The sequence below is a fragment of the Zootoca vivipara genome, chromosome 15, assembly GCF_965207765.1.
Source record: "Zootoca vivipara chromosome 15, rZooViv2.hap1.1, whole genome shotgun sequence".
Classification (NCBI taxonomy): Eukaryota; Metazoa; Chordata; class Lepidosauria; order Squamata; family Lacertidae; genus Zootoca; species Zootoca vivipara.
Window position 1 is genome coordinate 27,455,994 of NC_142598.1, and position 27,643 is coordinate 27,483,636.

General features: G+C 48.7%; 1 protein-coding gene across 2 annotated transcripts; it reads right to left on the bottom strand.

The window, feature by feature from the left end:
- Positions 1-658: 658 nt before the first annotated feature.
- Positions 659-26,400, bottom strand: RNF20 (ring finger protein 20). 2 transcript variants are annotated; one of them, XM_035140930.3, is made up of 20 exons: positions 26,351-26,400; positions 24,110-24,270; positions 23,322-23,489; positions 23,072-23,219; positions 21,748-21,930; positions 20,730-20,848; positions 20,062-20,208; positions 19,648-19,725; positions 19,415-19,534; positions 18,032-18,211; positions 16,148-16,283; positions 15,075-15,196; positions 13,563-13,957; positions 11,879-11,996; positions 10,135-10,284; positions 8,797-9,009; positions 7,356-7,481; positions 3,077-3,217; positions 2,098-2,199; positions 659-1,317 (listed from the first exon to the last, which is right to left on the bottom strand). In XM_035140930.3, exons 2-20 carry the CDS (start codon positions 24,236-24,238, stop codon positions 1,141-1,143), a joined length of 2,952 nt encoding a protein of 983 aa, XP_034996821.1. In that variant the 5' UTR covers positions 24,239-24,270; positions 26,351-26,400; the 3' UTR covers positions 659-1,140. The 2 variants fall into 2 exon arrangements, with proteins under 2 accessions (XP_034996821.1, XP_088514889.1); XM_088658763.1 differs by having other exon boundaries at positions 15,075-15,206; positions 16,146-16,283.
- Positions 26,401-27,643: the final 1,243 nt, after the last annotated feature.

The window sequence follows — 27,643 nt, forward strand, 5'->3', positions numbered from 1 at the left end:
AATGTGTAGTGATCTGTCGTGGAACAGTGTATTGCCCTACACAAAGAGGGCACAGCAGAACACTCAACACACTCAGGATATTGCTCAAGGCTGCACCATCTAACTACACACACACACAGACAAACACAAACAAGAGAGAGTGTATGTCAGGCACCCCCAAACTTCGGCCCTCCAGATGTTTTGGGCTACAATTCCCATCTTCCCTGACCACTGGTCCTGTTAGCTAGGGATCATGGGAGTTGTAGGCCAAAACATCTGGAGGGCTGCAGTTTGGGGATGCCTGGTGTATGTCAACACCCAGCGCTGTCAGGTGAACCAAGGATTCACTTCTACATCTTTCCTCTTCTGGTGCAGCAAGGCATGCGCATGGTCGAGAGGCAGAGATGGGCCCTTCACGTTCTGAAACCTCAAGCTCTGTTATATGCACGTCACTGGAAATTCTTGCCTCGCTTCAGAAGGTCAGGATTAAGTCCAGTCTCAAGCCTGGGATGGTTCCATTTCAATCATTCTTCTGCCTACACACAAGTGCCTGCCTACAGTAAGCCTTTAAATGGTTACACCCTGAAGCCACCCCTACTGTGTGTGGGACCATCAAGACTCCACAAGCTTCTCATCACACACAACTGCAAGCACGGGCATGCACAAAACAGTGAGACACTTTGACCGGGAAGAAGAGTTTTCTCCTTTATTAGAAAGTAAAGGAAAGGGGGGGGGGAGTTAACTTAAAGCGATGAGAAAGCTTGATGAAAACTACTTCCAGGCTGACTTCCCGGTTTTAAGGTTGCTGCTTGGTTTAAGCCACAGGCCAATTCACACCAGGGCCGAAAGCATACACCATGTCTCCACAACAACCATCTATTCACAGGCACAGGTAACGGTTGATGACTGGCTTGGTGGCTGGACTATGCCTAAAGGAAAAGCCAGTTGGGGGGGGGGCGGACGGACCCCCTGAAGATTAAAAAACAACAAGAGTACAAAAAAATAAAAATAATTAACAATAACCTGGGATCTGCCGTTACAAAAAGAAAAGAAAATAGGTGAAAGGGGGGGGGGGGCAGTAGCCAGCCTGCTGATGAGAAACGAATATGGTGGTTGGCAGCAAGAGAGGAGGACTCTCTGGCCTCCCGCGACTCGGAAGGCTCAGCCAATGTAGATGCGATGGAAGTCGTTGGCCCCGAAGGCAGCGTTGCACTTGGGGCACTTGCGCTGCCGGGTGTCGTAGCGCGTTTTCACGCACTCAAAGCAGAAGACGTGGAAGCACTTGGTGAGCACTGCATCCTTCTTGCGCATGTTGCAGCAGGGGCAGGTCAGGCGGCCCTTGGGAAAGAAAGAGGCATCGTTTAAGGTACACCTGGCTGCTGCCGAGGTTAATATTATTATTATTATTATTATTATTATTATTATTATTATTATTATTATTAACAACAACAATAATTCATTTGTACCCCGCCCATCTGACTGGGTTTCCACATTCACTCTGGGCAATTCTGACATATATAAAAACATAATTAAACATTAAACATTAAGAAGCTTCCACGGTCCTGAATGGAGTAACTGTGCCCCTAAAGGACCAGGTGCGCAGCCTGGGAGTCATTTTGGACTCTCAGCTCTTTGGGGAGACTCACACTGTCTACCAGCTCCATCTGGTACACTGGCTGAGACCCTACCTGCCTGCGCACTATCTCACCAGAGTGGTACATGCCCTGGTTATCTCCCACTTGGACTACTGTGATACACTCTACGTGGGACTACCTTTGAAGGTGACCCGGAAACTACAACTAATCCAGAATGCAGCAGCTAGACTGGTGACTGGGAGCAGCCGCCGGGACCATATTGTGGCTCTCCAGGTGTTGCTAGGACAGCAACTCCTATCGTCCCTGGGTCTGATGGGAGAAGAGGGGCGGGGTCACATCTGGAAGGCCACCAGTTCCTCACCTCTGATTGCCCCAAAGTGTCAGAGGGTTCTCTCCTGCGATTAGCTCAGAACTGCTGCCATGTTCCAGCCACAGTCCCTGCTAACTGGGGTCTACTTCCAATGCTAATCTGGCTCAGCCCAAATCCATCCTCCAAGGGGGACGCTGGCATCCCGTTGCCTACCTTGTAATCTTTGATCTCCTCCATAAGGATCTCGTCGCAGTTGGGAACCATGTCAGGTTTCTTGGTGGTCTCCAGTTTCCTCCGTAGCCTCGAGATGTCTTCCTGCAGGGGAACATTAGCCAAATACATGTCATTAGGACCAGCGCCTTCTCTCCTAAGAGCCGCAAAAGGCTCCCAGATGTAAATTTGCAAGCTCTGCCCATTTTCCTTTAAAACGTGGGGGTGGGGGGTGGGCCCTTCTTCACAAGGGAGGATGCATCACACACATTCAAAACACACTGGTATGATACATGATTAGCTTAGATAATTTGGATGAGGCAGAGCAATGTAGGGCAGGGACCGTGAAGCTTCAGGAAGTGGGGGGTGTCAAATGTGCTTCCTAGAGCAGGCATCCCCAAACTGCGGCCCTCCAGATGTTTTGGCCTACAACTCCCATGATCCCTAGCTAACAGGACCAGTGGTCGAGGAAGATGGGAATTGTAGTCCAAAACATCTGGAGGGCTGAAGTTTGGGGATGCCTGTCCTAGAGCATTTGACTGGCCAGTTGGGAAGATATTGCTGGACAAAGGCAGAGTCTCTGCAGTGCTCAGTATAGAACATGTTTCAAATGCAAAGGTTCCCGTTTCGATCCCTGGCATCTCCTGGCAGGACTGGGAATGTCTCCTGCCTGAATCCCAGGCAGTTGCCATCCCATATATGTGGACAACGCTCTGCTGAGCAGACCAAGTGTCAGAGCCAACACATGGCAACTTCCTACGTAGAGATTCTTCTTAAGTGGGGATTCACAACCAGCAGCGACCAGGGAGAAAAACAGTGAGTGAAAACAGCTGAAGTTGAGCCATGGCGATGGAGGGCAACCATTCAGAGAAGGTAGAAACCAAAGCACTGGCAGAGGGGCAAGAGGCAGGAACTTTGAGTTAATATGAATGGAAACAAAGGCAGATTTGTCCCAAGGTAGCCAAAGCCGCCTGCCGGGTACCTGGGCTCGCTTGAAGTTGAACATGTCTTTCTCCTTGGTCACACTGTTCTCCACGATCTCATCCTGGAAGTCGTGCAGCTTCTTCTGCGCCAGCTCCAGCTGCGCCCGAAGGTCGTCAGCCAGCTGGGCCGCATCCATAGCCTGAAGAGCAAAACAATGAAAGATCCTCTCTCTCTTTCTGGCCAGCTGCTGACCTTGCAGGGATGGACAAAAGCAGCCCAGAGCGTCAACCTATTGTTGCACTTCCCACTTTTAAAAGGCAGCTGCAGACCTTTTTGCCCACAGCTCGCAACTCAAAAGCAGCAAAGCTTTCAGGCTTTGCTTTGGCAAAATCTTCAAAGGGAAGATTTAGTCAAAAGGGGGGGGGGGTAAAAACCAAGCATGTTACTACAGTGGTACCTCGGTTTATGAACACAATTGGTTCCAGAAGTCTGTTCATAAACCGAAGTGTTCATAAACCGAAGCAAACATTCCCATTAAAAATAATTGAAAGTGGATTAATCCGTTCCAGACGATGAAAAACACCCCCTAAAGCTTCAATTTAACATGAATTTCACTGTCTGCCAAGAGGTTTCCGAGGCCTATGGAGGCCTCCACGGAGGCATCGGAGCGTCCGCGACTGGGACGCAGCCACAGAAGCGCTCCGATACCTTCACAGAGGCTAACTGCGTCTCTTTCAAGCGGGTGGGGGGGTCCCTTTGGAAGCGCTTACCTTGCGCATAGAAAACAGCGGTGAGAGGCTTGGCTGCGCGGCGGTGGCGCTCGCAGCTCTCCTTCGCTCTCTACGTGGTGCCAGCCGGGCGACCTTTCTCCTCCTCAGAGCAGCCACCACCACCACCAGGCGCCAGGACTGGCTGGGGTGGCTCGCGGTGCGCCTGGCTCTGGTTGGAGTGGCGGCGGCGGCAGCAGCGGCGGCTTCTCTCAAGCCCGAGCCTCTCCACTCTGCAGGGGCGCAACGGTGTAGGCCCGGCCTCGCTTCTCTTGACCCCTCCGCGAGGCCGGGCCTTCACCATCGCGCTCCTGCGACGTCTCTCCACCTTCGCCGTCGCGCTAATGTGGAGAGGCGTCGCAGGAGCGCGACGGCGAAGGTCCGCTTCTCTTGAGCCGGCCTCGCGGAGGGCTCAAGAGAAGCGGGCCTTCAGCGTCGCGCTCCTGCGACGTCTCTCCACCTTCGCCGTCGCGCTAATGTGGAGAGGCATCGCAGGAGCGCGACGGCGAAGGTCCGCTTCTCTTGAGCCAGCCTCGCGGAGGGCTCAAGAGAAGCGGGCCTTCAGCGTCGCGCTCCTGCGACGTCTCTCCACCTTCGCCGTCGCGCTAATGTGGAGAGGCATCGCAGGAGCGCGACGGCGAAGGTCCGCTTCTCTTGAGCCGGCCTCGCGGAGGGCTCAAGAGAAGCGGGCCTTCAGCGTCGCGCTCCTGCGACGTCTCTCCACCTTCGCCGTCGCGCTAATGTGGAGAGGCGTCGCAGGAGCGCGACGGAGAAAGTCCGCTTCTCTTGAGCCGGCCTCGCGGAGGGCTCAAGAGAAGCGGGCCTTCAGCGTCGCGCTCCTGCGACGTCTCTCCACCTTCGCCGTCGCGCTAATGTGGAGAGGCGTCGCAGGAGCACAACGGCGAAAGTCCGCTTCTCTTGAGCCGGCCTCGCGGAGGGCTCAAGAGAAGCGGGCCTTCGCCGTCGCGCTCCTGCGTCGCCTCTTCACATTAGCGCGACGGCGAAGGTGGAGAGACGTCGCAGGAGCGCGACGGTGAAGGCCCGGCCTCGCGGAGGGGTCAAGAGAAGCGAGGCCGGGCCTTCACCGTTGCGCCCCTGCAGAGTGGAGAGGCTCGGGCTTGAGAGAAGCCGCCGCTGCTACCGCCGCCGCCGCTCCAAGCACAGCCAGGCGCACCTCGAGCCACCCCAGCCAGTCCTGGCGCCTGGTGGTGGTAGCGGCTGCTCTGAGGAGGAGAAAGGTCGCCCGGCTGGCACCACGTAGAGAGCGAAGGAGAGCTGCGAGCGCCACCGCCGCGCAGCCAAGCCTCTCACCGCTGTTTTCTATGCGCAAGGTAAGCGCTTCCAAAGGGACCCCCCCCCACCCGCTTTGAAAGAGACGCGGCCGCAGCCGCAGGGCTCCTTTCCACACAGTTAGCCTCCGTGAAGGCATCGGAGCGCTTCTGTGGCTGCGTCCCAGTCGCGGACGCTCCGATGCCTCCGTGGAGGCCTCGATAGGCCTCGGAAACCTCGGGTTACTTACTTCCGGGTTTCGATGGTTCGTAAACCGAAAGTTCGTAACCCGAGGTGTTCGTAAACCGAGGTACCACTGTATTCTGGCTGCACTAATGTGCGGCACAGAAATGGCCACAGATAAGGAGCTAAGAATAACCTGGATGGGTTAACAGAAGGCCTGAGGTCCTCCAGATATCACAGGACCACATGCCACCAGCCTCTCCAGCATGGCCAACAGGCAGGGAAGTGTGTCCCAGCAGGATCATTTTCATCTCCACACTGTGCCCACATATACCAACCAAGGGCAGGTGATGGAGGAGCCAGAAACCAAACCACACACCACTCTTTTCGTTGTTGTTTGGCTGGTGCAGCAGCGCCCATTCCCACCAGGGTCATTTCTTCAGGAGGGAACCCTTCCGAGGGATTCTCGTCACCAATATCATCAACCCCCTTCTCTCTTCCTGACCTCTGACCCCACCGCTTGCTCTGCTTCCCTGTTACTCTTTCGTCACTTATCCCTCCCGGAAACCTCCGCCGAGCTAATTATTTTCATCTGGCTGCCCTGCTCGTTATCCTTTTGAAGTTCTGCTCTCCCTTTCATCTGCTGCCCCTTTTGGTCTTCATCAAATCTCTCTGTGGCCACTGGTTTGGTGTGGTGTTTTTTGGGGGGGAAACAAACAAACAAACAACTCCAGAGGGGTCTGTATAATCTGTTTCTGTGTCCTAATTATGGCATTATTTGGGATTTCTCAGCGGCTTCCCCCTGGAGGGAGATCAAATAAAATCACCATCCCTTCGCGTTAACGATGGGGCAAGCATTCAAAGGACTCACACAGCCGCTGCAGCTCAGAGAGAAAGAAGCTGGTCGGCATGTCTTCATAACTACCTTTCAGGCGCCAGGCAAACTGAGCCCTTGGCCCCCTCGGGCTTTTCACAGCGTTTCATTTGGCTTTGAGGATAGCTGCTCCTCTGCTCAGCTTGCAGTTTGATTTATTGGTTTCTTTCTGCCAATTGGTGTTTATATTATGTTCTTTTGCAGCCATGGATTCCTGCTTTGTCTTACTTTATCGCTAGCTTTCTTAAAAGTAAAGGGCGAGACACACCTTCTAATAAATAATGCTGATTTTCATTTTAATTGTATTTGTTACATCAATATTTTGCCTTTCCTCCAAAATAGCACAAGGCACTGTATGAGCCCACCTGCATTTAACATCGCAAACAACCCTGTGAGGTAATTGAGCTTCATGAAAAGCTCAGATGGGTTTTGGTGCAATAACAATCATACTGACATGGTAAGCAACATATACCTATTTGTTTCCATTAATTAATTTTAAAGCATTTCTAGACCACTCAACATTTTAAATATCTAAGCGGCATACGAAAATACAACAGTACCATAAAAACAGAGATACAATATAAAGGTAAAGGTAAAGGGACCCCTGACCCTTAGGTCCAGTCGTGACCGACTCTGGGGTTGCGGCGCTCATCTCGCGTTATTGGCCGAGGGAGCCGGCGTACAGCTTCCAGGTCATGTGGCCAGCATGACTAAGCCGCTTCTGGTGAACCAGAGCAGCGCACGGAAACGCCGTTTACCTTCCCGCTGTTACCTATTTATCTACTTGCACTTTGACATGTTTTCAAACTGCTAGGTTGGCAGGAGCTGGGACTGAGCAACGGGACCTCACCCCATTGCGGGGATTCGAACCGCCGACCTTCTGATCAGCAAGCCCTAGGCTCTGTGGTTTAACCCACAGCGCCACCTGCATCCCTGCGCTAAAAACAGCTATTACAGAAGCAGAAATGCCAGAATAACAGGGTCCAATCTTATGGGTCAGAGAAAGCCTGGGGAAAAAGATGTGTCTTCACATGACATCTATGAGAACACACCTTCTTGGATAAGGCTTCTCATATGGCAGAGGAAGGGCATTCCACAATGCAAGGGCAATGCTGGATAATGCCTGGTTTTGAGTCACTGCCCTATGATATTCTGCAGGTTGTGGTGCCCCAAAGAAAATTTTCCCAGATGATCTCCGTAATCTTACAGGCCTACACAGGGGCAGGCAGTCTTTCCGAGCTTACCTTCCGCTTGTTCATTTCCAGGGCCTGGGTTCGCAAGCCCAGCTCCTTTTCTCCTGTGCCAATGTTGCTCTGCAGGAGATGCTCTTTCTCCTCTAGCTTGCGTACAACTTGCAACTGGGCATCCACCTTCAAGAGGCAAGAACAGAGGGAAAGCAGCATTTAGAGTAAGAATTATGTGGAACTCAGCACCGGAACATTTAACAATCCGCAAAGCAGGATTTTGAGCCTTCTATATTACTCACGCAGATCTGCTTCTTTAACATAATTTTTTGGGCTTTTGGTAGTTACAGAAGTGGGCAAGAAACTATGCATGCCTACTGGGAGTCTCCCTTCCAACAACTTCAGAGGATTCAGCTGACACACTCCCAAGCCTAACTATAAAAGCAATAAGGGTTAAAGTTGCCGAAATAAAATGAAATCCTGATTCTGTACTCCTCCAGAAAAGTACTATGTGCACTAGGGTGATGACTTTTTTACAACCTCATTTCCCTGTATCATAATTTGATGAGCTTTCATTAAAGATTAGATAAAATCTTACTTTCAAAGAGATTTGATTTTAAAAAACCTCTCACACTAAATGATTTTAAAAAATTTATTTATCAGTTTTTTGACCATTTTTGAAGTCACTGTAAGCAGATATAAAATTGAACCCAAGCTTTAGAGTCACATATATACAACATTATATAGGGTCATCAAACACACAAGGAAGCTTTTTTTAGCTGCAGTAACAGTATAGACGCCGCTAGAGGGCGATGTTTTGCTACCTCTCCTGTAGGTTCTTTTCCCAGCATGTCCGGCAGGGTCTGCTGGCTGAGTTTTGAGGTCTCAAAAAGGGGCTTTTACCTTGCGCAGGTGTGACATTTGTATACCCTATGTTGCTAAGAACACTCCCCATTGTGGAATGTGGTGTTGTGTCCAAATTTGCTACAAAATATATATAGAATTGTTAATACAATTTTATGAAATGGTAAAACGGCATACAAAAAAATTAATAAAAGCGGTTTGTGCGTAACCTTTTTAAACATTTCAATGGAATATACCTCATTTTAGTCATTAATAGGCAAAAGTTCATCCATTTGTGCTACAGGAAATAATTTTTGAGGGGGAAAATGAAAAAGTCATCACCCTAATGTGCACACATACCAGTTTTAGCCCAGGCTTAGTCCTACCAAACATGATGAAAAGGCAGTCAGATAAACATCGCTACTATGACAAGGAAGCGTTTCGAAAAACCTTTCGGCAAAAAGGACCGGATTTATGCACACATGCGGCTGAGATGATTTCTGAAAACTCGGTTGAGAAGGTTTGATCCGTGACGGCCCTTCAACAAGTGCAAGCATCAACAAAATTCTTTCCAGTAGCACCTTAGCTGAATTCTGAACCCCAAGCACTGAGCCCTTTTGCTGTGCTCCTCCTGTCCAACTCCCCTTCCCCCACTCACCTGTGTCTTCAAGGTGAGCACCTGGTCTGCCAGCTCCTCCTTCTCTTCTTTCAGCAGCTTGTGGATCTGGTTGGATTTGATGCGCTCCGACATGAGCTTGAAGTTGGCGTCGTCTTTCTCCCTGAGCTGCTGCATCAGGCGGATGTTCTGTTCCTGCATGTCCTCAAAGGCCTGGCCCGTCACATCCATTTCGGAGAGCAGCGCCTCCTCTTCCTGGAAGAACGGCAGAGCAACCAATGGGGAAACGAGGCTGTACTTGCAACCCTTCACTTTCTACCAGGGGTGGGGGTGCTCCTGAACTCCCACCAGCCCCAGCAAGGATGGCCACGGACATATTTATGAGTTCCTCTTTGAAATTTACAAGAAAGGAAGAGAACAAGCATTTTTATAAAAAAAAAATGGGAGAAAGATCTGGAGATTAATACACAGGACAGAGTTTGGGGCTGGATTGGCAATAAAATAGGTAAAATATTAGTAAGCAATAAATCTAAGAGATCATTACTACAAAACCTGACACCAATGGTCTTTGACCCCTCATAAACTGAAACACACATACTTGTAGTCTAGCGCATGCTCACTGTGGGAGATGTGGTATATCACACACATTTTATATTCTATATTTTCAGGAAACGCAACAAGATAAAAAAAGAATTTTTTACTGTAATTATATTTTGGACTACAGTGGTACCTCTACTTACGAATTTAATGCGTTCCGAACACACATTCGTAAGTCGAAAAAATTGTAAGTCGAATCCCTTAGGAATGCATTGGGAGAAAAAATTCGTAAGTCGAAGCAACCCTATCTAAAAATTTGTAAGTAGAAAAAATGCTATCTGAACTGCAGCCAAGATGGCGGACGGAGCTCCGTTCGTAAGTAGAAACATTCGTAAGTAGAGTTATTAGTAAGTAGAGGTACCACTGTATATAAAACCAAATCACACAGCTGGAATCGCTCCCAATCCAATAACTCTATTGTTAAATTATCTAGAAGAGTGAATAGAGAGTAGAGAGTACAGATGTAGAAGTGGTAACTAAACTCCTGACTGCAGCTAAAAGGTTGGTTCGGGTTTTTAAAAAACAAAATGGTTTTGTAGAATCTGGCATATGGCAATAATGTATAAACTCGCCATGTACAACCAAAGGACAATGTATTGTGTGAACACAGATTTACAAAGATGGGCAAGGGCTCTTTTTTGTTTTTTGTACTACAAATTTACTACAAGGATAGAAGACTATATTCACTATTTTATTCTGAAAGGCCGTTTGGAAAAAATAAAAACTCATTGTTTTTATCTCTTCCTATTTTTATATAGAAACTTTCTCTCAAACACTCCTCACCTGCTTAGCCATGGCGAGTTTCTTCTGCAGGTATTCTATCTGTTCCTCCACAGCCCGGATCTTCCGAAGGGCGTCCTCGTCTGCCATTTTTTTGCTCTCTTTTTTCTCCTTGTCCTCCAGTTCCTTCACCCTCTGCCTCAGCTCCTCCAACTGGCAAGAAGTAGGTCAGGAAAAGGAGGTTGGGTTGAAAAAATAATAACCAGGAAAGGGATTTTTAAAAAGGTCACAAAAAGCTACTACCAACCTTTGGCCGTCACCTCCCGGAGGAAATTTGTCTAGAATACATGCGGTTTTCAAGGAATTAAACTTTGGTGGGGAATCAAGTTTTCCCCAGGTCCGCAATGCAGCTTTAAGGCAGAGCGCCACCCTCCACAGAACCCTTTGTGTTTCGCAAAAAGTGGGGAGGAATTTGCAGCAATGGACCTTAAGCAGGGGCGACTTGTGGCTGTCCAAATGGATGCTCTTGGACTGTGACTCCAATCAGCTCCAGTCAACATGGCCACTGGTGGTGGAAGCTGCAGTCTTACAATATCTTGAGATCATTGCTTCCCCATCCCTGCCTTCAAGAGTCTATGGAGGAAATGTCCACATTACTATGTGGCTTTAGGATGCACCGAGAGCCTAAGAAGCCCCATGAGGAACGGGAGAACAGAATATAAACATAGATTGGGTGGTTGGGAGGTTGCCTGCTCTTGATGGGGCTACACTCCCTCTGAAGGAGCAGGTACGTGGCTTGGGGGTCCTTCTAGAACCTTTGCTGTTGCTTGAGGCTCAGGTGGCCTCAGTGGCGTGGAGTGCCTTTGGCAGATGACCCAGCTACGCCCCTATCTGGACTGGGATAGCCTTACTGTCATCTATGCTCTGGCAACCTCTAGGTTAAATTACAGCAACGCATTATCCGTAGGGCTGCCTCTGAAGACCGCTTGGAACTTCAGCTGGTGCAGAACTCAGCGGCCAAGTTGCTCACCGGAGCCAGGTGGTTTGAGCATATTACACCGATCCTGGGCCAACTGCACTGGCTGTCAATTAGTTTCCAGGCCCAATTCAAAGTGGTGGTTTTGACCCACAAAACCTTCAACGGCTCAGGACCACAATACCTCAAGGACCGCCTCTTTCCATATGAACCTACTTGGGACCCTGAAATCATAATCTGAGGCCCTTCTTCGTGTGCCCCCTCCACGAGAGGTTCAGAGGATGGCAACACAAGAATGGGCCGTTTCTTCAGGTTGTGGCTCCATGTTTGTGGAAATCTCCCCAGGGACGTTTGCCTGGTGCTTTCACGATATGTCTTTAGGTGCCAGGCCTCTTCCAACAGGCCATGGGCTGGTTGACATTCTATGTCCTTTTAACTGTGTTTGTTGAAGGGGGCGGTGAAGGGTTTGTTTCATTCCTGTCCAGGGGGCCACATATTGAGCATCTAGATCAGGCATCCCCAAACTTCGGCCCTCCAGATGTTTTGGACTACAATTCCCATCATCCCTGAACACTGGTCCTCTTAGCTAGGGGTCATGGGAGTTGTAGGCCAAAACACCCGCAGGGCTGCAGTTTGGGGATGCCTGATCTAGATGACCCTTCCAACTCCACAATTCTATAAAGACTTGCTTTTATTATGTATTTTGTGTTTTTGTTTTGTATTTTGATGCTGTAAACTGCTGCCCTGAGGTATTCGGATAAAAGGTAGGTGGCATGCAAATATGATAAGTGAAATAAAATAAATAAATTGGGCAATGGCAGGCACAATTACCTCAGCTTTGGCCTTCTTCTCTGCAGCCATCAGTTGGACTTTGTCTCTCTGTTCCTTCGGGGCAGAGCGGTACATATCCAAAAGCAATTTCATTTCCTTCTGGCTTTCTTGAGCCTTCCTGAATATATTGAAAAAGGAAAGTGAGAATGCAGCTAAGACCGAACAGCATAAGATATGGTCTACCTCAAATCAAGAACTGCTTCCTGCCATCTCATTGTTGGACTAGGCATGTATTGGGTGCAAAATAGGGAAACTTCAATCCAAATGTATTCTGTATCTTTGAACTACAACAATTCAGTACTTGATCTGGGCGATCTATGGTCAGAACTGGACGCTCACAATTTTTCTGGCAAAAGGTGTTTAAAGAGATAAGAGAAATCACTGGGTTAAAGCTGACCAAAAGTCCAGAGGTAGCATTATTATCAATTTACGATGGGCTGGAAGGTTTGCGGGCGATGAACGACTTGCTCACAAATCTATTGACAGCTGCACATATTATTATACTTAGGAAGTGGAAGGAGCAAGCAGAATATAAAATGGAAGAATGGTATAAAGAGGTGTGAGATAATAGTTATTAATGATAAAGTAACATGCGTCATTAAGGTAAAACAGGGAACATGCAGGAAAAATGATTTTGTGGAGATACGGAGGGTGTTTGTAGAATTTGTACTGTTAAAAACGGAAAGGGGTCAAACCATCGCAAGAGGTGTTGAAATTTTGGGAGGTTGGATAGTTACAATGGTATGGTCTCGGTGGTGGGGCGCACATTTTTACTCTTATTTATTTATTTATTTATTTATGATTACTACTTTGTCAAATAAAAAAATAAAATAAAATAGAACCAGATGCTCAGGAGGGAGTGTGCAAGAACTGTTTCTCAGTCACTGAGAGCTGCAAGCAATGAGATGCCCAATGGCCCAGAGAAGAGAGATTGCCACCACCCAGGCCGGCACATTAAACAATGGGGGATACCTTTTCACGAATCCTAAGAGGGAGACAATCATCGTGTATGTGACGGTTCTTGTCCTTGAACTGGGTAAGAAAGCTCACTTGGCCTCATGTGTTGCACACATCCACACCGCCCGAAGACTAGTGCTGGCAGCTCAGAAACAGCCCCAGAGGGCTCCTAGCAAATCCATGAACATCATCTGGCTTACTACCAGCGGAAACTTAACCACGCCTACTCAGGAGCGCATCCTACTGAGTTCAATGGGTCTCGCTCCCAAGCAAGCGGGATCAAGACTGCAGCCTCGTTATGTAAGTGCGCAAAATTTGGAACCGGCTACCGGTAGCTAGACACAACAGCCGCACCACAATTCAGAGCTTTGCTGGCACCTGTTGAGATCCAGATATGTAGTTTGCCGGAAACAGCCACACCAATAGAACAGAACAGTTGTACCTTGGATCTCAAACGCCTTGGCTCCCTAACGATCGAAACCCAGAAGTGAGTGTTCCGGTTTTCGAACATTCTTTTGGAACCCGAACATCCGACACGGCTTCCGATTGGCTGCAGGAGTTTCCTGCTTCCAATCCAAAACCGCGCTTTGGTTTCCGAACATTTTGGAAGTTGAACGGACTTCCGGAACGGATCCCGTTCAACTTCCGAGGTACAACTGTACGCAGACAATACTTGGCAACTGCAAAAAGGATCCAACCATCAAAGAGCAAACTGCGCCCATCTTACTTCAGATCAGCCTTCAGCTGCTTGACCAACTCGGCTTCCTTCTTCCTGCCGTCGTCGTGCTTCCCCTTTTCCTTGTCTTTATTGGACTCCCTCTCCTTCTCGGACTCCTTCTGCTTCTGCCGCTCCCTCTCTTTCTCCTTCTCCTTCTCCCTTTCTCGCTCCTTCTCTTTCTCCTTCTCCCGCTCCCGCTCCTTCTCCCGCCGCTCCCGCTCCCGCTCCTCTTCGTCCCGTTTTGCTTTGCTCTCCAGCACGTCCTCGGCGGGGCCCTTGGAGGCAGAGCCCTGGGAAGAAGAAGAAGGGTCGTCGGGTTCCTGCTTGATCTCCAGCGGCTCCTCCTTGGGGTCCTCGGTGCTGGACTGGGAGTGCAGGAGGGCGCTCCCGCTGCGGGAACGGGTCTGCAGAACAGCGGGACATGTGCACGCATGAGAACATGCAAAAGCTGCCTTTTGTCGCCAGTTCATCCAATGGGGTACTGTCTACTCTGGTTGGCAGCCATCACCCAGGATTTTGGATAGGGGCATTCCCAGCCTGACTTAAGAGATGCCAGGACTTGGGACCTTTTGCATACAACGCAGGCGGTCTACCTATAAGCTATGACCCCCTCCCCCCAAAACCTATATGGAATACTTTCCCATAAGGATGGTTCATGGGCTTCTCTTGCCCTTTGACTTGACTGGAATGACAAAGAGCTTTGAGAACAGGGTGGGAGCACAATGTGCTTTTGGAGTGATTGTGCGCCGAGCACAAATATTATTTTAAAATTGTCCATATAGATAGTTTTTGTGTTTTTGTTCTCTCTCTCTCATGCTATCAATAGGTATGGCTTTCTCTACCACACTCATTATTGTTCTTGTTCAATAGTTTAGCCCGACCTCTTAATAATAATATTTTTTTAAAAAAATTATACCCCACCCATCTGGCTGGGTTGCCCCAACCACTTTGGTCAGCTTCCAGCACATATAGAAACATAATGAAATATCAAACATTAATAGTAACAATCTGATCCAATAGGGAAAAAAAGTCACAACAAGTTTTAAATAAACAACTTATATCAAATAAACCAATATTCAATAAAGCATTAGAATATAAAAGCAAAGAATAAAACTACAACAAAGAATGATCAATTACAATAAAGAATTGCTAATCAATAATCAACAAAAACAGCAAATCAAAATGCATAAAATACCACAAAACATACAAAACTATGTATATAAGTTGCCTTCAAGATTAATCAATGAAAGCCCTTTTTAGCAACTCGAAAAAGAACACCCCGATTACTCATGTAGACTGTGTGTGTGTGTGTGTGTGTGTATAGGTATAGAAATATATAGATGCATAATGCATGCTCATAAAAACTGCTGATGGTAAAGCTCCATTGAAAAAGAGGCATGGTCCCCTTTTCTGTCACTCACACATGCTATTTTATTTTTTTTTAAAAAAAACCTGGCCTAAAAGACACCGTCTCACTTCCAGCCTTCTCTGTTGTCTCCTCGGTTTCTCCACCTCCATTACCTTGCTCAGATCAGACTGTGCCTCCCGCAGCTTCCGCTTGTATCTCAGGACCTCCCCTTTCAGCTGGTGGTTGTGGTTCTGGAGGCTGCTGATGAGGTGCCGCATCTCCCGATTGATGGGACCTGCATGAAGACCATCACATGGGAAAAGCCAAGATACAGTAAGATCTTCTGGCTCTTCTAAATCGGTTGCAAAAGAACTTGAGAAGGGCCTTTCTTTCAGGAGATTTTTCCCAGCGGGGCCAAGTCTAGGGAAGGGGAACTTCAGGGCCAAGTGTGGCCCTCCAGGCCTTTCTACCTGGCCCTTGGCACTCTCCTCAAACCACACTCCCTCTCCCTCTAAGCCAGTGTTTCCCAACCTTGTGCCTCCAGATGTTTTGGGACTACAACTCCCATCATCCCTAGCTAGCAAGACCAGTGGTCAGGAATGATGGGAATTGTAGTCCGAAAACAGCTGGAGGCACAAGGTTGGGAAACACTGCTCTAAGCTACATCTCTCGCCAGTTCCTGGACAGAGGATAGAGAGGGGTGTGTCTGAGTATACATGTAGAAACTAACCTACTGTACAAAGGTAAAATTGTTTGTGGGTGGGTTTTTTAATGCTGTGAGCCACCTTGAGATCTTTGCAAGGAGACGGCACAGAGCTGTTGAGATTGTTTTGCAGAGGATTGCCAAAAGTCACCCACCCGCACGCGTCGCAAAATCCGCCTCCCGTCTGTCCCATCGCCAGCAGAAGCTGCCAATCACCTGCCCAACTGCCGGAGTGTCACCACCCATTGACGCAGCAACCAATGACACGCACAATAGCTGCTGACAGCCACGGCAGCAACCAATCAAATGTCCACCCTCTGCACTACCCATGTATAAGACAACCCCCACTTTTTAGCATGATTTTTTGTAAAGAAAAAAACATAGTCTTATACACGGAAAATACCAAGAGGTGCACAGTGCTCAGATTATCTGCACAGGTGAGGCTAACCTGGCTGCAACTTAGCTACCGTGGACCTTTCCCTAAGAGAGGCACCCAACAACGAAAATCCGAGTGCCTCTGTGCACAACCCGACTTCAAGTCACCTGCTTGTTCGTTAGCCGCAAGCGTCTGCTCAAACTCAATCCGCAGCATCTCGTACTCCTTGCGGACCTGGGCAAGGGTGTCTTCGAGCTGAATGACCTCTGTTCGCAGCTTCTTGTGCAGGCTGACTTCGTCCCGCTGGCGAGAGAGAGAGAGGGAGAGGGGGGGGGGAGAGAGAGAGATTTCAGCCTCAAAGATGATGTCTCTTACTATTGAGAATCGTCCAAGAATCATTGCTTACGTAATCTGTTACACACTTCGATGAACTATTAACAGCTAAGGAAGTCCTTGGGGGCGAAACAAGGAAATATCCGGAAATCTTGTTCTACCCAACCCAGCTGCCTGAACCAGCCTGCCTGTGTCTGCTACCTATGCTAGCCAACCTCATCAGCTGTATTGTCCATGACATTCCAGGGACCTTTACTATGAACTCAAGAATATATTAAGAAAGGAAGAAATATATCTGCATTGGATTTAATTAAATAGGTTATATACGGATTGTATATAGCCGGAGGGATTCAGCGTCGCGCTAAGTGTTTCTCAAACTTGGTCTCCCCGCTGCTGTTAAACTACAACTCCCATCATTCCTCAACATTGGTCCTTCTAGCTAGGGATGATGGGAGTTGTAGTCCAACAACAGCGGGGTGTTTGAGAAACACTGTTAAGGCGATCATTATCAGGGCAAGCATTTTGTCTCACCTGCTGGAATGATTCTTCCCCCGCCCGCCTGCCTGCCTCCTTTCCCTGCACACCATTTCCAGAAGTTCACTGGGGGCTCCCAGAGTCTATTTCGGGGATTACACTTGCTGGTTCCTGCTTGCGGGCTTCCGACATGGCATCTGGTTGGCCACCGTGAGAACAGGAGGCTGGACTAGATGGGCCTTTGGCCTGATCCAGCAGGGGTCGTCATTTGTTCTTCTGCATTTAGCTGCTCAGCTGGAGGCAGTTCTGAACTGACCAGGCCAAGTGACTTTTAGCAAGGCTCTGTTAACCCAAGTCAATTTTCATTGTTCCACTGCCTGTCTCTTTCATCGAGTACATCCTTAAAATTTCAAGCTGGGAGCTTCTCTGCGGAGCATCCTTAAGGCAGCCTGCACTAACTTGGTGGTCTCCTGATGTTTTCGGGTACAACTTCTACCAGCCCCCAGTCAGCACAAAAAGGCCAGCCAGGGCCTGATGGGATTCGCAGTCCAAAACACTTGGAGGGCACCGGGTTGGCAAAGGCTGTCTTAAGGTGCTGTGGGTGCAAATTCTCTCTTTTTAATTTATTTTTTAAATTAGATTTTCACATAATACATCTTAGGAACATCATATGTTACCCTTCTCATTTTTCTACGACTTCCCACTTGATAAGACGTGTCTCCACTCTCTGATCTGCCCATTTGTTTCTACCAATACATGAGCTTTAAAATATAAATCTAAAAATAACATATTCTTGTTTTTCTGTTGCTCAAGATATAAATCCATTTCACATTGAGAGAGAATTAAAAGATTTACGTAAGTACAGTTGTGCCTTGGAAGTCAAGCACAATCCGTTCCGGAAGTTCGTTCAACTTCCAAAATGTTCGGAAACCAAAGCGCAGCTTCCTGCAGCCAATCGGAAGCTGTGGAAGCCCCATCGGATGTTTGGGTTCCAAAGAACGTTCAGAAACTTCCGGGTTTGCAGCGTTCAGGAGTCAAAACGTCCGAGTACCAAGGCGGCTGGGATGCAAGGGACAACTGTAATCCAAAAAAGGGTTTCCATTCTTCTGCAAACACTTCATCGTTAGAGTCTCTTTGTCCAGCCGTGAGTTTTGTCATTTCGGCACAGTGCGGGTGCCAATTGTCGTGGTCCACCCCAAGGAAAGTGAGAGGAAAGAGAGGAAACAAGGGGAGGAAGCCGTTACCTCAATGAGCTCCACCTGGCGCTGGTGGGTACCCCGGGTGCCGTGAAGCAGCGTTCGGGCCTCGTCTAGCTGAGATTTCAGTTGCAGGCTCTCGTTATACAAAACCGAGAACTGGGACTGCATGCAGCGGTACTCTGGGGTTTCCTTCACCACCTCCTCCACTGCCCGCCTCAGGTCCACCTGGGCAGGGGGCCACAGAACAGGGGGTGGGGAGGCAAAAGAGAAAATGGTGCCCCGTGACACACGGCAGAAACAAAAACTGCACTCAACACTATGCAGAAGAGCAGAGGGGATTCCAAACGTCTGCAGTGTGCTTAAACGGCCAGAAAGTGGCAGCATTGCATCAAAAATCATTCTGCAGTTGCAAGGAAACATTTGCTTCATAAGGGGGGGGGGGACCTATGGATTTTGAAACACACCATGTTGTTTTCAAACAAGCAACTTCTGAGGAGCCAGGGCAATAAAACAAAGAGAGGCACGTTTTCGCAGACCTCACCAGAACTGTACCCAAGTCATGCGTAAAGCATGTCATCTTGAGAAAGAAATTCATGAAAGGATCTGCCAAACCCAACCTATGGAGATCACTTAAGCAGGGGTCAGCAAACTTTTACAGCAGGGGGCCAGTCCACTGTCCCTCAGACCTTGTGGAGGGCCGGACTATATTTTGAAAATAAAAATTAACAAATTCCTATGCCCCACAAATAACCCAGAGATGCATTTTAAATAAAAGGGCACATTCTATTCATATAAAAACACACTGATTCCCAGACCGTCCGTGGGCCAGATTTAGAAGGCGATTGGGCCGGATCTGGCCCCCGGGCCTTAGTTTACCTACCCATGACTTAACGCGTACTTTCCAATGAGCTAAAAAGCTGTGATGGGGAGCCTGTTGCCCTCCAGAGGTTCTCAGACACCAAATCCCATCAGCTCCAGGCTGCAGTCATTGCTTAGAGCCGATACGTGTTGCAGTCCAGCTGCACACACACAAACCATCTCTAGGGTAGAGACCTCTGCCTCCACTAGCATGGCTGAAGCATCACTAGCCCTACAACATTTACCTGTCCTAATCAAAAAGCCACCTGGATTGAAACAGGTGATACTGCCCCTTGTGGTGAGCCACCAGAACTACAATAGGGAGCATCTTCCTGGGGCAGTAAAGTGTCTAAGGCTTGGGACTAGCCTCACGCAGGCCACCAGGAAGTACAAAAAATGGCTTCCATTGTTGTTGTTGTTGTTGTTGTTGTTGTTGTTGTTATCCCACCTTTTAATTGTTAATTAAAATTTTATTTTAGAGTCTGTAAGAATTAAGGGTGCCGGGGTGGGGGTGGGGGGTGGTATTCATCGACTATCAGAAATGTGGAAAATACTTTCCCTCCCTGGTACCTTCAACTTGTCGTTCTGCGTGGTCACTTCCTCGAGATCCTGACGCAACTTATCAAGCTCGCTCAGGCGGTTCTGGGCAAGCTCCTTGTTTTCCTCAAGTTCAGCATTCATCTCCTCAAACTGCATGAGAACGAAAGGGAACGGAGCCAGTTGCTGAAAGCCTCATTCGCACCTCCACACCCACACCCACTGCTCCTTTTATGTTTGCCCGTGTGAAAGGTCTCAAGATTTACCTTCCGAGAGTTGATCGTGATTGTTCCCCCATATAGGCTGCTTCCTGCTCCATACACCTTGTACCCTTTAGAGTTCACCTGCAAAAGATACATTAATTTTATTTTCAACCTGCAATTTCTCAAGCATCAAGAGCCACTTTGGAGACACTGGTTCAAAAAGCGGGATACAAATCTAAAAATAAAACAAGGACAACGCTCGCCAGGCGTTTCCTCCTTCCGACAATGAACAGTAGAAGCCGCCATGTGCTGAGTCAGGTCGTCGGTCCATTTAGCTCAGGGCTGTCTGCACTGACTGGCAGTAGCTCTCCAGAGTTTCAGACAGGGGTCTCCCCTGGCCCCACCTGGAGACGCTGAGGATTGAACTGGGGACCTTTCCTGTGTGCCATTTGGTCCCCCAGGGGCACTGAGTCTCACCCGCTCCAAGACATCTGCCAGGTGCCTGTTCAGCCTCTGCTCTCGCTTGCGGATCTTGTCGATGTCCCACTGCAGGTCGTCAATCATGGTCTCCAGCACAGACACACGAGACTCCGCCATCTCCACTTTCCTTTGCAATTTAGCAAACTGCAGCAAAGGGACAGGGGCGAGGAGGAGGAGGAGGAGGAGGAGGAGAGAGCGCAAGAAACGGTCTTCATTGTAGCTCAGAGAGCAACTGACTGCCTAGCCCAGTGATGGCCAAACTTGGGCCTCCAGATGTTTTGGGACTACAACTCCCATCATCCCTAGCTTATAGCAGTAGTGGTCAGGAATGGGAAATGTAGTTCCAAAACATCTGGAGGCCCAGGTTTGGCCATCACTGGCCTAGACTTAACTTCACGCATGCTGAGGCAAGCAGATGTTCTCCTCCCTCTTCCCGGAAGCCACGTGGAAAGAAAACACAGTAGACAGAATGGAGAGTCACTGCAATGGCTTGCGTGCTCCTCGCTAGACAGCCTTGGGCAAGTTACACTCTCTCCACCGAAAAGCCTCAGGGGAAAGCATCAGTTCACCTGGCCATGGCATTTCCTTGGTCCAGTTAACCCACACATCCAACACACACACACCCCTCCCCAGTTTACAGCACTGCAGATCCTTTCCCTGTTTACCTCCTGAGACATGGTTCGATGCTTTTCCTGGAGTAAATCGGCCAGTTCTTGCAGTCGCTTGTTCTCGTTTGCCAGATAGGAGTTCAGCTCCTGGAGAGCCTCTTCCATCAGAGAAACATCTGAGGGGAGAAAGGCTTTTGGAACGCTACTATAAAAAAATCATCGGAAGCTAGCGGGCCTAGGCGTATTATGTGCAAAATTCAGTACTGACTATGCAAACTCAGCACCCTCAGAATCTCGGCGGGTTTTGTTTTTCAAAGCAAGCTTTTGCCCTCAGGGTTAACAACAGATTTCAAAAGTGTGGGAAGCAAGGCCCAGTAATCTCACATCAGATTTGTGGGGCGGAATTCAACATAGCACTCAGGAGACTGTTCTGTCCGCTCAAGCTTTTCTGTCTGCCCAATGGAACAATATCCGCTTTCTTCACCTCACACGTAGTTCTGGAAGTTCTCCCTACACTCCAGAGTCTATTTGGGGGAGGCAGAGGACACTTGGGGGAAGGCAGGGGGAGGCTCTCACGGACTTCTACGAATGGAACCAGGCAGCTGGATGCAGCCCCCAAGGCTCAAGGTTTCAGCATCCTGCTCCTTCATGCTCAGATGTGGAGGCATAGCAGTGGTGGCCACGGAAATGCGGCGGAAATGTAGAGAGGAGAATGGTTCTGCACTGAAGGAAGGAAGGAAGCAGCAGCAGCAGACCCACTAAGAATAGGGTTAGCTCTCAACAGCATCTACCACTCTCATCAAACCATATCAACAGGGAACACTGCCGCAACTAATCATGAGGAAAGAGGGGCAGCTAGCAGCCTGGCTTGCTGGACAAAACCTCCAGGAACTGAAAGACTAGGCCCCTGCCCCGAGGAGCATACAATCTATAATTTGACACAAGGAGAGCCACAATAGTGATAGTGTTTGGCTACTGTGAGATTCTTTTTTTTCCTTCAAGTTATTTATTAACTGCTTTTGAGAACAAAGTCCTCAAAAATGAGAGAGAGAGAGAGGGAGGGCACATCCCATACCTCCGCTGTTCAGCTTTTGGGAGAGCACATCCACCCGCTCCTGGAGCTTATCGTACATGGTCACAATCTGCGTGACGACCCGGCGAGAAGACTCTACGCGCTCCTGCAACTGAGATTCCATTTCCTCGCTGGTGCTGCTGGCCAGTGTAGCCAGGAAAGAGAAGGCCGGCTCAAAGATCTCTCCTAGGAAAGGAAAAGAAATAATGCCCAGCCATGAAAGGGCACAGCCTTTGCGCGCCTTCTTCTTGTTGTTGTTAAATTTAAATTTGTATACTGCCCTATACCCGTGGGACTCAGCGTGGTTCACAAGATAAAATCACAATATAAGAACACAAAATACATAAACAAAACAAAAACAACCCAATAACCCCCCAAATACATTTTCAAAAGGGCATTTGATGTCAACCAGCCAAAGGCCTTGAAACCTAAATGGGTCAGTTATCATCCCCACCTCCCTGAGCCCATAACCATCTGATTTCTAAAGAGCTACCTGACAGGAGGAAGCAGCGGCAAAGATTTCCCACTGCTTCCCTGTTGTATTGAATGAATACCAGCTGCAAATAAAATACAGGGCGAAGTTTCAAGTTTTTGTGTACTAAATACAAATAAAATAAACATACTATGTCACTCTCTAGGGCAGAGTTAGGGAACTTCAAGCCCAGAGGGCTAAATGCAGCCCTCCAGAACTATCTCTTCAGCCAGGCCAGACCCCCAACCAGCCTGTTATCCCACTTGAGTGTTTTTGGCTGGCTGGAAGATGTCCTTAGACCAGAGACAATGCCTCTTTCTCACCTGGAGGGAGACTGGAGAGATGTGGGAATCTCTGGCATTTGTGGGCTGTAATGCAACCTACCTTTCAGTGGGAGAAGTTGAATTCATTGCGTCTTGCCCCACTCACCACAGGCCCGCAAGGCAAAATAGCTGTAGGTTGTAGGGCATCGGGAAAACTTACATTTTCAGGGGTAAATTACCCTATACCAGGCACGTCCAGCTCCCAAGAGACTGAGATCTACTCCCAGTATTTAAAAACTGTGATCTACCCATTGTCATTGCCAGGAGTTGATGAGCTCTCTTTTTTGGGGGGGGATGCCACAGAGTTGTTGAGCTTTTTATGGGGATCGATAACAAACACCCAGGTGGTCGCTTTACTTAATACCACGGTCAACCAGGGACACCCCCACGATCGACCGGTAGATCGACCTGCCCTATACAGATTGCCAAGGTTTTCACAGAAATATTTCCAGTTCAGGATTCTCCGCACACATCATCAGGAGTGAACATCAGGCGCTGCCGCTCCTAAGCCACAAGGGTGGCCCATTCTCACCTCTCTCCCGCTCTTCTTTGCGCTCCTGGTTGCTGTCTGAATCGGGTTCCGGTTCCGGCACCACCAGGGCTTTCCGTTCCGACAGGAGGTCGCCGAGGCCTTGGTCCAAGTCGTAGCGCTTCAAAATGATGCGAATGTTCTCATCGAACTGAAGGGGAGGGGGAAGAAACACATAGCGCTCAATTTTTAAGGGGGTTGAGATAAGCAGCAAGAAAGGGAATGGGACTGAGAGAGGCAGACCCTGGCAGACCTGGCTCCAGTAGCGATTGACAATCAGCAGCGAAGCATCATCCGTGGCCTGCCGCCTTTCCAACTTCTCTATGTGCTCCCGCAACTCGTCCTCGATAGCCTGCCGCTGGTCCAGCATCTCCGCCAGCTTCCGGTTCTTGGTCTGGAGGGTGCGGATGTCCAGTTCTTCCTGAAATCACGCCAAGACCAGTTACCACAATACAGGCTCAACTCAGGGCCTAGTTCCCTCCGAGACAGTAGATTTGGCTGCGGAGGAATTGACAGCAGGAGACAACTGGCATAATGGATTGTTCTTCCAGACCAGGAGAATGGGGAATTAAAAGACAATGGGGAATTAAAAGACAAGCTCATTAAAGTTGAGTTGTGCACAGAAAATTAGCATGGCAGGAAGAAAGGTTCCAGCTCTAAGCATGGTAGCTTTTGTTTGTTTTCGATGCACAGGTTGTTGTTGTTTTTTTAAAAAAATGTCTTGGATGACAGAGTAGCCAATCAGGGTGGCCCTCTGGATGCTGCTGGACTCCAACTCCCATCAGCCCCAGTCAGCATGGCTAGTAGGCAGGGGTGCTGGGAGTTGTAGTCCAGCGACATCTGGAAGGCCACAGGCCCTCACTTGCAGCCTGCAGCCCAGAAATAAGTTTGCGATTGCAAAAAGTACTAGGCCTCAGACCTCCTATCTAGCAAACGGAGCTTATTCCACAGGAGCCGATGGGAGCCCTAAAATGGGAACTGGAATTCATTCAGCAGATTTGTTAAGAAATGGAGAATACCACTGCAGATGGAGATACAAACCGTTGAGGAGACACCACCAAGTTTAATGGTCTCCACTGTGGTTCCCGAGTCTTCAACACCCGCCTTCTTCTCCGGAGGTCCAGAGGGACTGGCCTCTGAAGCCACCCGTTTGTTCCCAATCCCAGACATGTTGGGACAGGATTGGAGGTGTCCCCCCTCTCCTGAAAAAGAAAAGGAGAGAAAGTGTTTTTTATATATAAAACAACAAGGTTTTCTTTCTATCTTGTTCCACAGGAAGGATTCCTAACTAGCTGCACAAATAAAATTTGAAAGAGCCTTCAAATTATTATTATTATTATTATTATTATTATTATTATTATTATTTGTACCCCACCCAGCTGACTGGGCTGCTTAGCCACTCTGAGCAGCTTCCAACAAATATAAAAACATAATTATTAACTGCAAACATTAAAAACTTCCTGATACAGGACTGCCTTCAGATGTCATCTAAAAGTTCTGTAGTTCTGTATCTCCTTGACATCTGATGGGAGAGTCTTCCACAAGGTGGGTGCCACCACTGAGAAGGCCATTGCATGTTCCCCTGTAACTTCACTTCTCGCAGTGAGGGAACTGCCGGACCTCAGTGTCCGGGCTGAATGATGGGGGGGTGGTGGAAATATATAGTAGGCCGAAGCCGTTTAGGGCTGGAAAGGTCAGCACCAACACTTTGAATTGTGCTTGGAAATGTACTGGGAGCCAATGTAGGCCTGCTGCATACGAATTTTTGCATTGAGGCCAATCTGCTTCAGTTGACACATCCGTTTTTAAGTCTGCAAATTGAGCCTACAGATACTTGTTCACTTAGTTCAATGGTGAGGAACCTGTGGGCCTCCAGATGTGGAAAAACACCATCTCCCATCAGCCCTAGTCAGCATTGCCAATATTCAGGGGTGATAGGAGCCGCAGTTTAACAACATCTGGAAGGCTGCAGGTTCCCCCAACCTGGCTTTACTTCATTCTTTTGCCACTGCTTCTGGGTGGAAGCGAGACTTGCACTCTCCCGGGATCAGAGATGTCTTTTTTAAAAAGTACCCTGGAATCCGGAAATGCAATTATCAAATCTTTAAACACACACCCAGTACAGGCTGAATAAAGCAGGGAAGTTTAGGGACAATGGTAGCTCCGTAGCCTACCCAGATGACCTCTACTCTGCCTGAAAACACAAACACAGAACAGGGAATAGAAATAGGGACATGGAAACCAAGGGGACTGGAACAGATCCTGGCTGACAAAACAGAACTGCAGGATAGGGAACACAGTTCCACTTCCTTGACAGAAAAGTGCTTGAAAACATGGGCGCCTGATCATCATAAGCAAAGGCTATTATTATTATTTACAGTGGTACCTCTACTTACGAATAACTCTACTTACGAACGGAGCTCCGTCCGCCATCTTGTATGTGGTTTAGATAGGATTTTTTCTGCTTATGAATTTTTAGATAGGGTTGCTTCGACGTACAAATTTTTTCTCCCAATGCATTCCTATGGGATTCGACTTACAATTTTTTTCGACTTACGAATGTGCATTTGGAACGCATTAAATGCTACCCATCTGACTGGGTTGCCCCAATCACTCTGGGCGGCTCCCAACAAAACATTAAAAATACAATAAAACATCCACCATTAAAAACTTCCCCGAACGGGACTGCCTTCAGGTGTCTTCTAAAAGTCAAATCGATGGTTATCTGTTTGGCATCTGCTTGTTGGACCAAGCCTCAAAAACAAAAAACACCTAACAAAAGGCGAAGCTCAGAAAATTTCCGTAAAATCTAGAAGTTTTCTGAATTCCGTCTCCTTGCCCCCCCAAAAAAGATTGAAGAGTTGGCAGCCTCTACTCCCTTTCTTTATTTACCCCCTTTTCTCCAAGCACAGCCTGCGAAAAGGTGTGCAGTGTTCCCCCAAAATAAAGCCGTGTTCTCTTTTAGCGGAGCAGAAGTCTGCACATGCCTTGGGGCACCCTCTCCAGGGCAGTGGGAAGTTTTGAAACCCCAGAGTGGCCACGGTAGCACCCCAAAGGGCAAGCACCCAGAGGCCCCTGGCTGAGCCTGCCAGCCCAAGCCACTGTCACCCACTCCCACCAGGCTCTGCTGCCTGCGCTGGAATGAAACTCACCCCGGCAAGGGAGCCCCCTCTGCCCCAGGCTTGTTTCCCCCCCCCCAACCCCCTACGTCGCTCCGCCCCTCAGGAAACGGAAACGTCCCCCCGGTCGTCGCAGGTGCGCCCTTCCTCCCAGGACTCTCACCTGCGGACCCAGCCGAACCTCCGGCCTCCGGCAGTTGCTCAACAGGAAGCAGCCCTTCGATGACGACAGCGGCGGCTCGGCCAATCCCGTCTCGCTCCTCCCACCCTCTCTCTCTTTCTCCGCCCGACTTCGGAAAGCGGCAGGTGCCCTTAGTCAAAATGGCGGTCGCTCGTGCACCGTAGCGCCAAAATCGGACTGACAAGTCCGGTGCCTATATTCCGACACTTTCCGCACGTAGTATCTGAAGAAGTGTGCATGCACACGAAAGCTCATACCAATGAGAAACTTAGTTGGTCTCTAAGGTGCTACTGGAAGGATTTTTTTTCCGGCTTCGGCTCCTGACTGCCTGAAGAGGGGCGGGTTTAATCGCATTTTCTTGGGAAGGCTGCTGGGTGACTACAGTACTTGCCACAATGGCTATGAACAGCCCTCCGCCGTTAGAGGCAGTATGCTTTTGAATGGCAGTTGCTGGAAACCCCAGGAGGGTTAACCTGTGCTCTGAAACCTGTTTTGCTGTCGTCGTCGTCCCCCCCCCCGCAAAAAAATCTGGGTGGCCGCTGTGAGAACAGGATGCTGGGCTGGGGGGGGGGGGCAAAGTGAAAAAAAATCCATAATCAATCACATAACAAGGCACACCCAGAATATTTGAATGACAATGCCGATCAAGTTGGGATGGGGGCGGGGCGGGATTTTATTGGGTGCACAAAGGGACCTTGGCCCCTAGGAATTGGCTCCTATGATGGGCCATTGGCTTGATCCAGCCAGGTTCTTCTAATGTTCTTATGCTGCAAGCTGAGATGTGGGATTTTTCTGCCTGGAAATCGAGACCAACCAGTACAAGAAATAAAAGGGGCGGGGAAAGCTCAAAAACTGTCCACCCCCCGATTTTAAAGCAGCATTGTGATAAAAAAAACACCACGTAGTAGCTGGATTTTATTCTTTGCTTGTTCTTTTTTCAAGGGAAACCCAATCTTTCTTATCTATTGGCTTCTTCTGAGCAGTCCGACCTGGGAGAGGAGGAAAACTTCAAAATGAACCGGGAAGTTTAGTATCCAGGCAACAGAGTCGTGCTACTCTAACCTTTTTTACCTCTCTATGCCACACGTTCGTTTGGCGCGACGTCCGGCTAAACGCTCACTTTCTTCCGTTCCGATAGTTTTCGAAGCCCTCCCTGCCTTTAATAAACATGGCCGCCAAAGTTTATGAATTCCTATGCTCTTGAAGTTATAGTGACCATAAGAAACATGGCTGCCTCTTTGCCCTTACCTTCCAGTCTTATTTCCCCTTTCATTC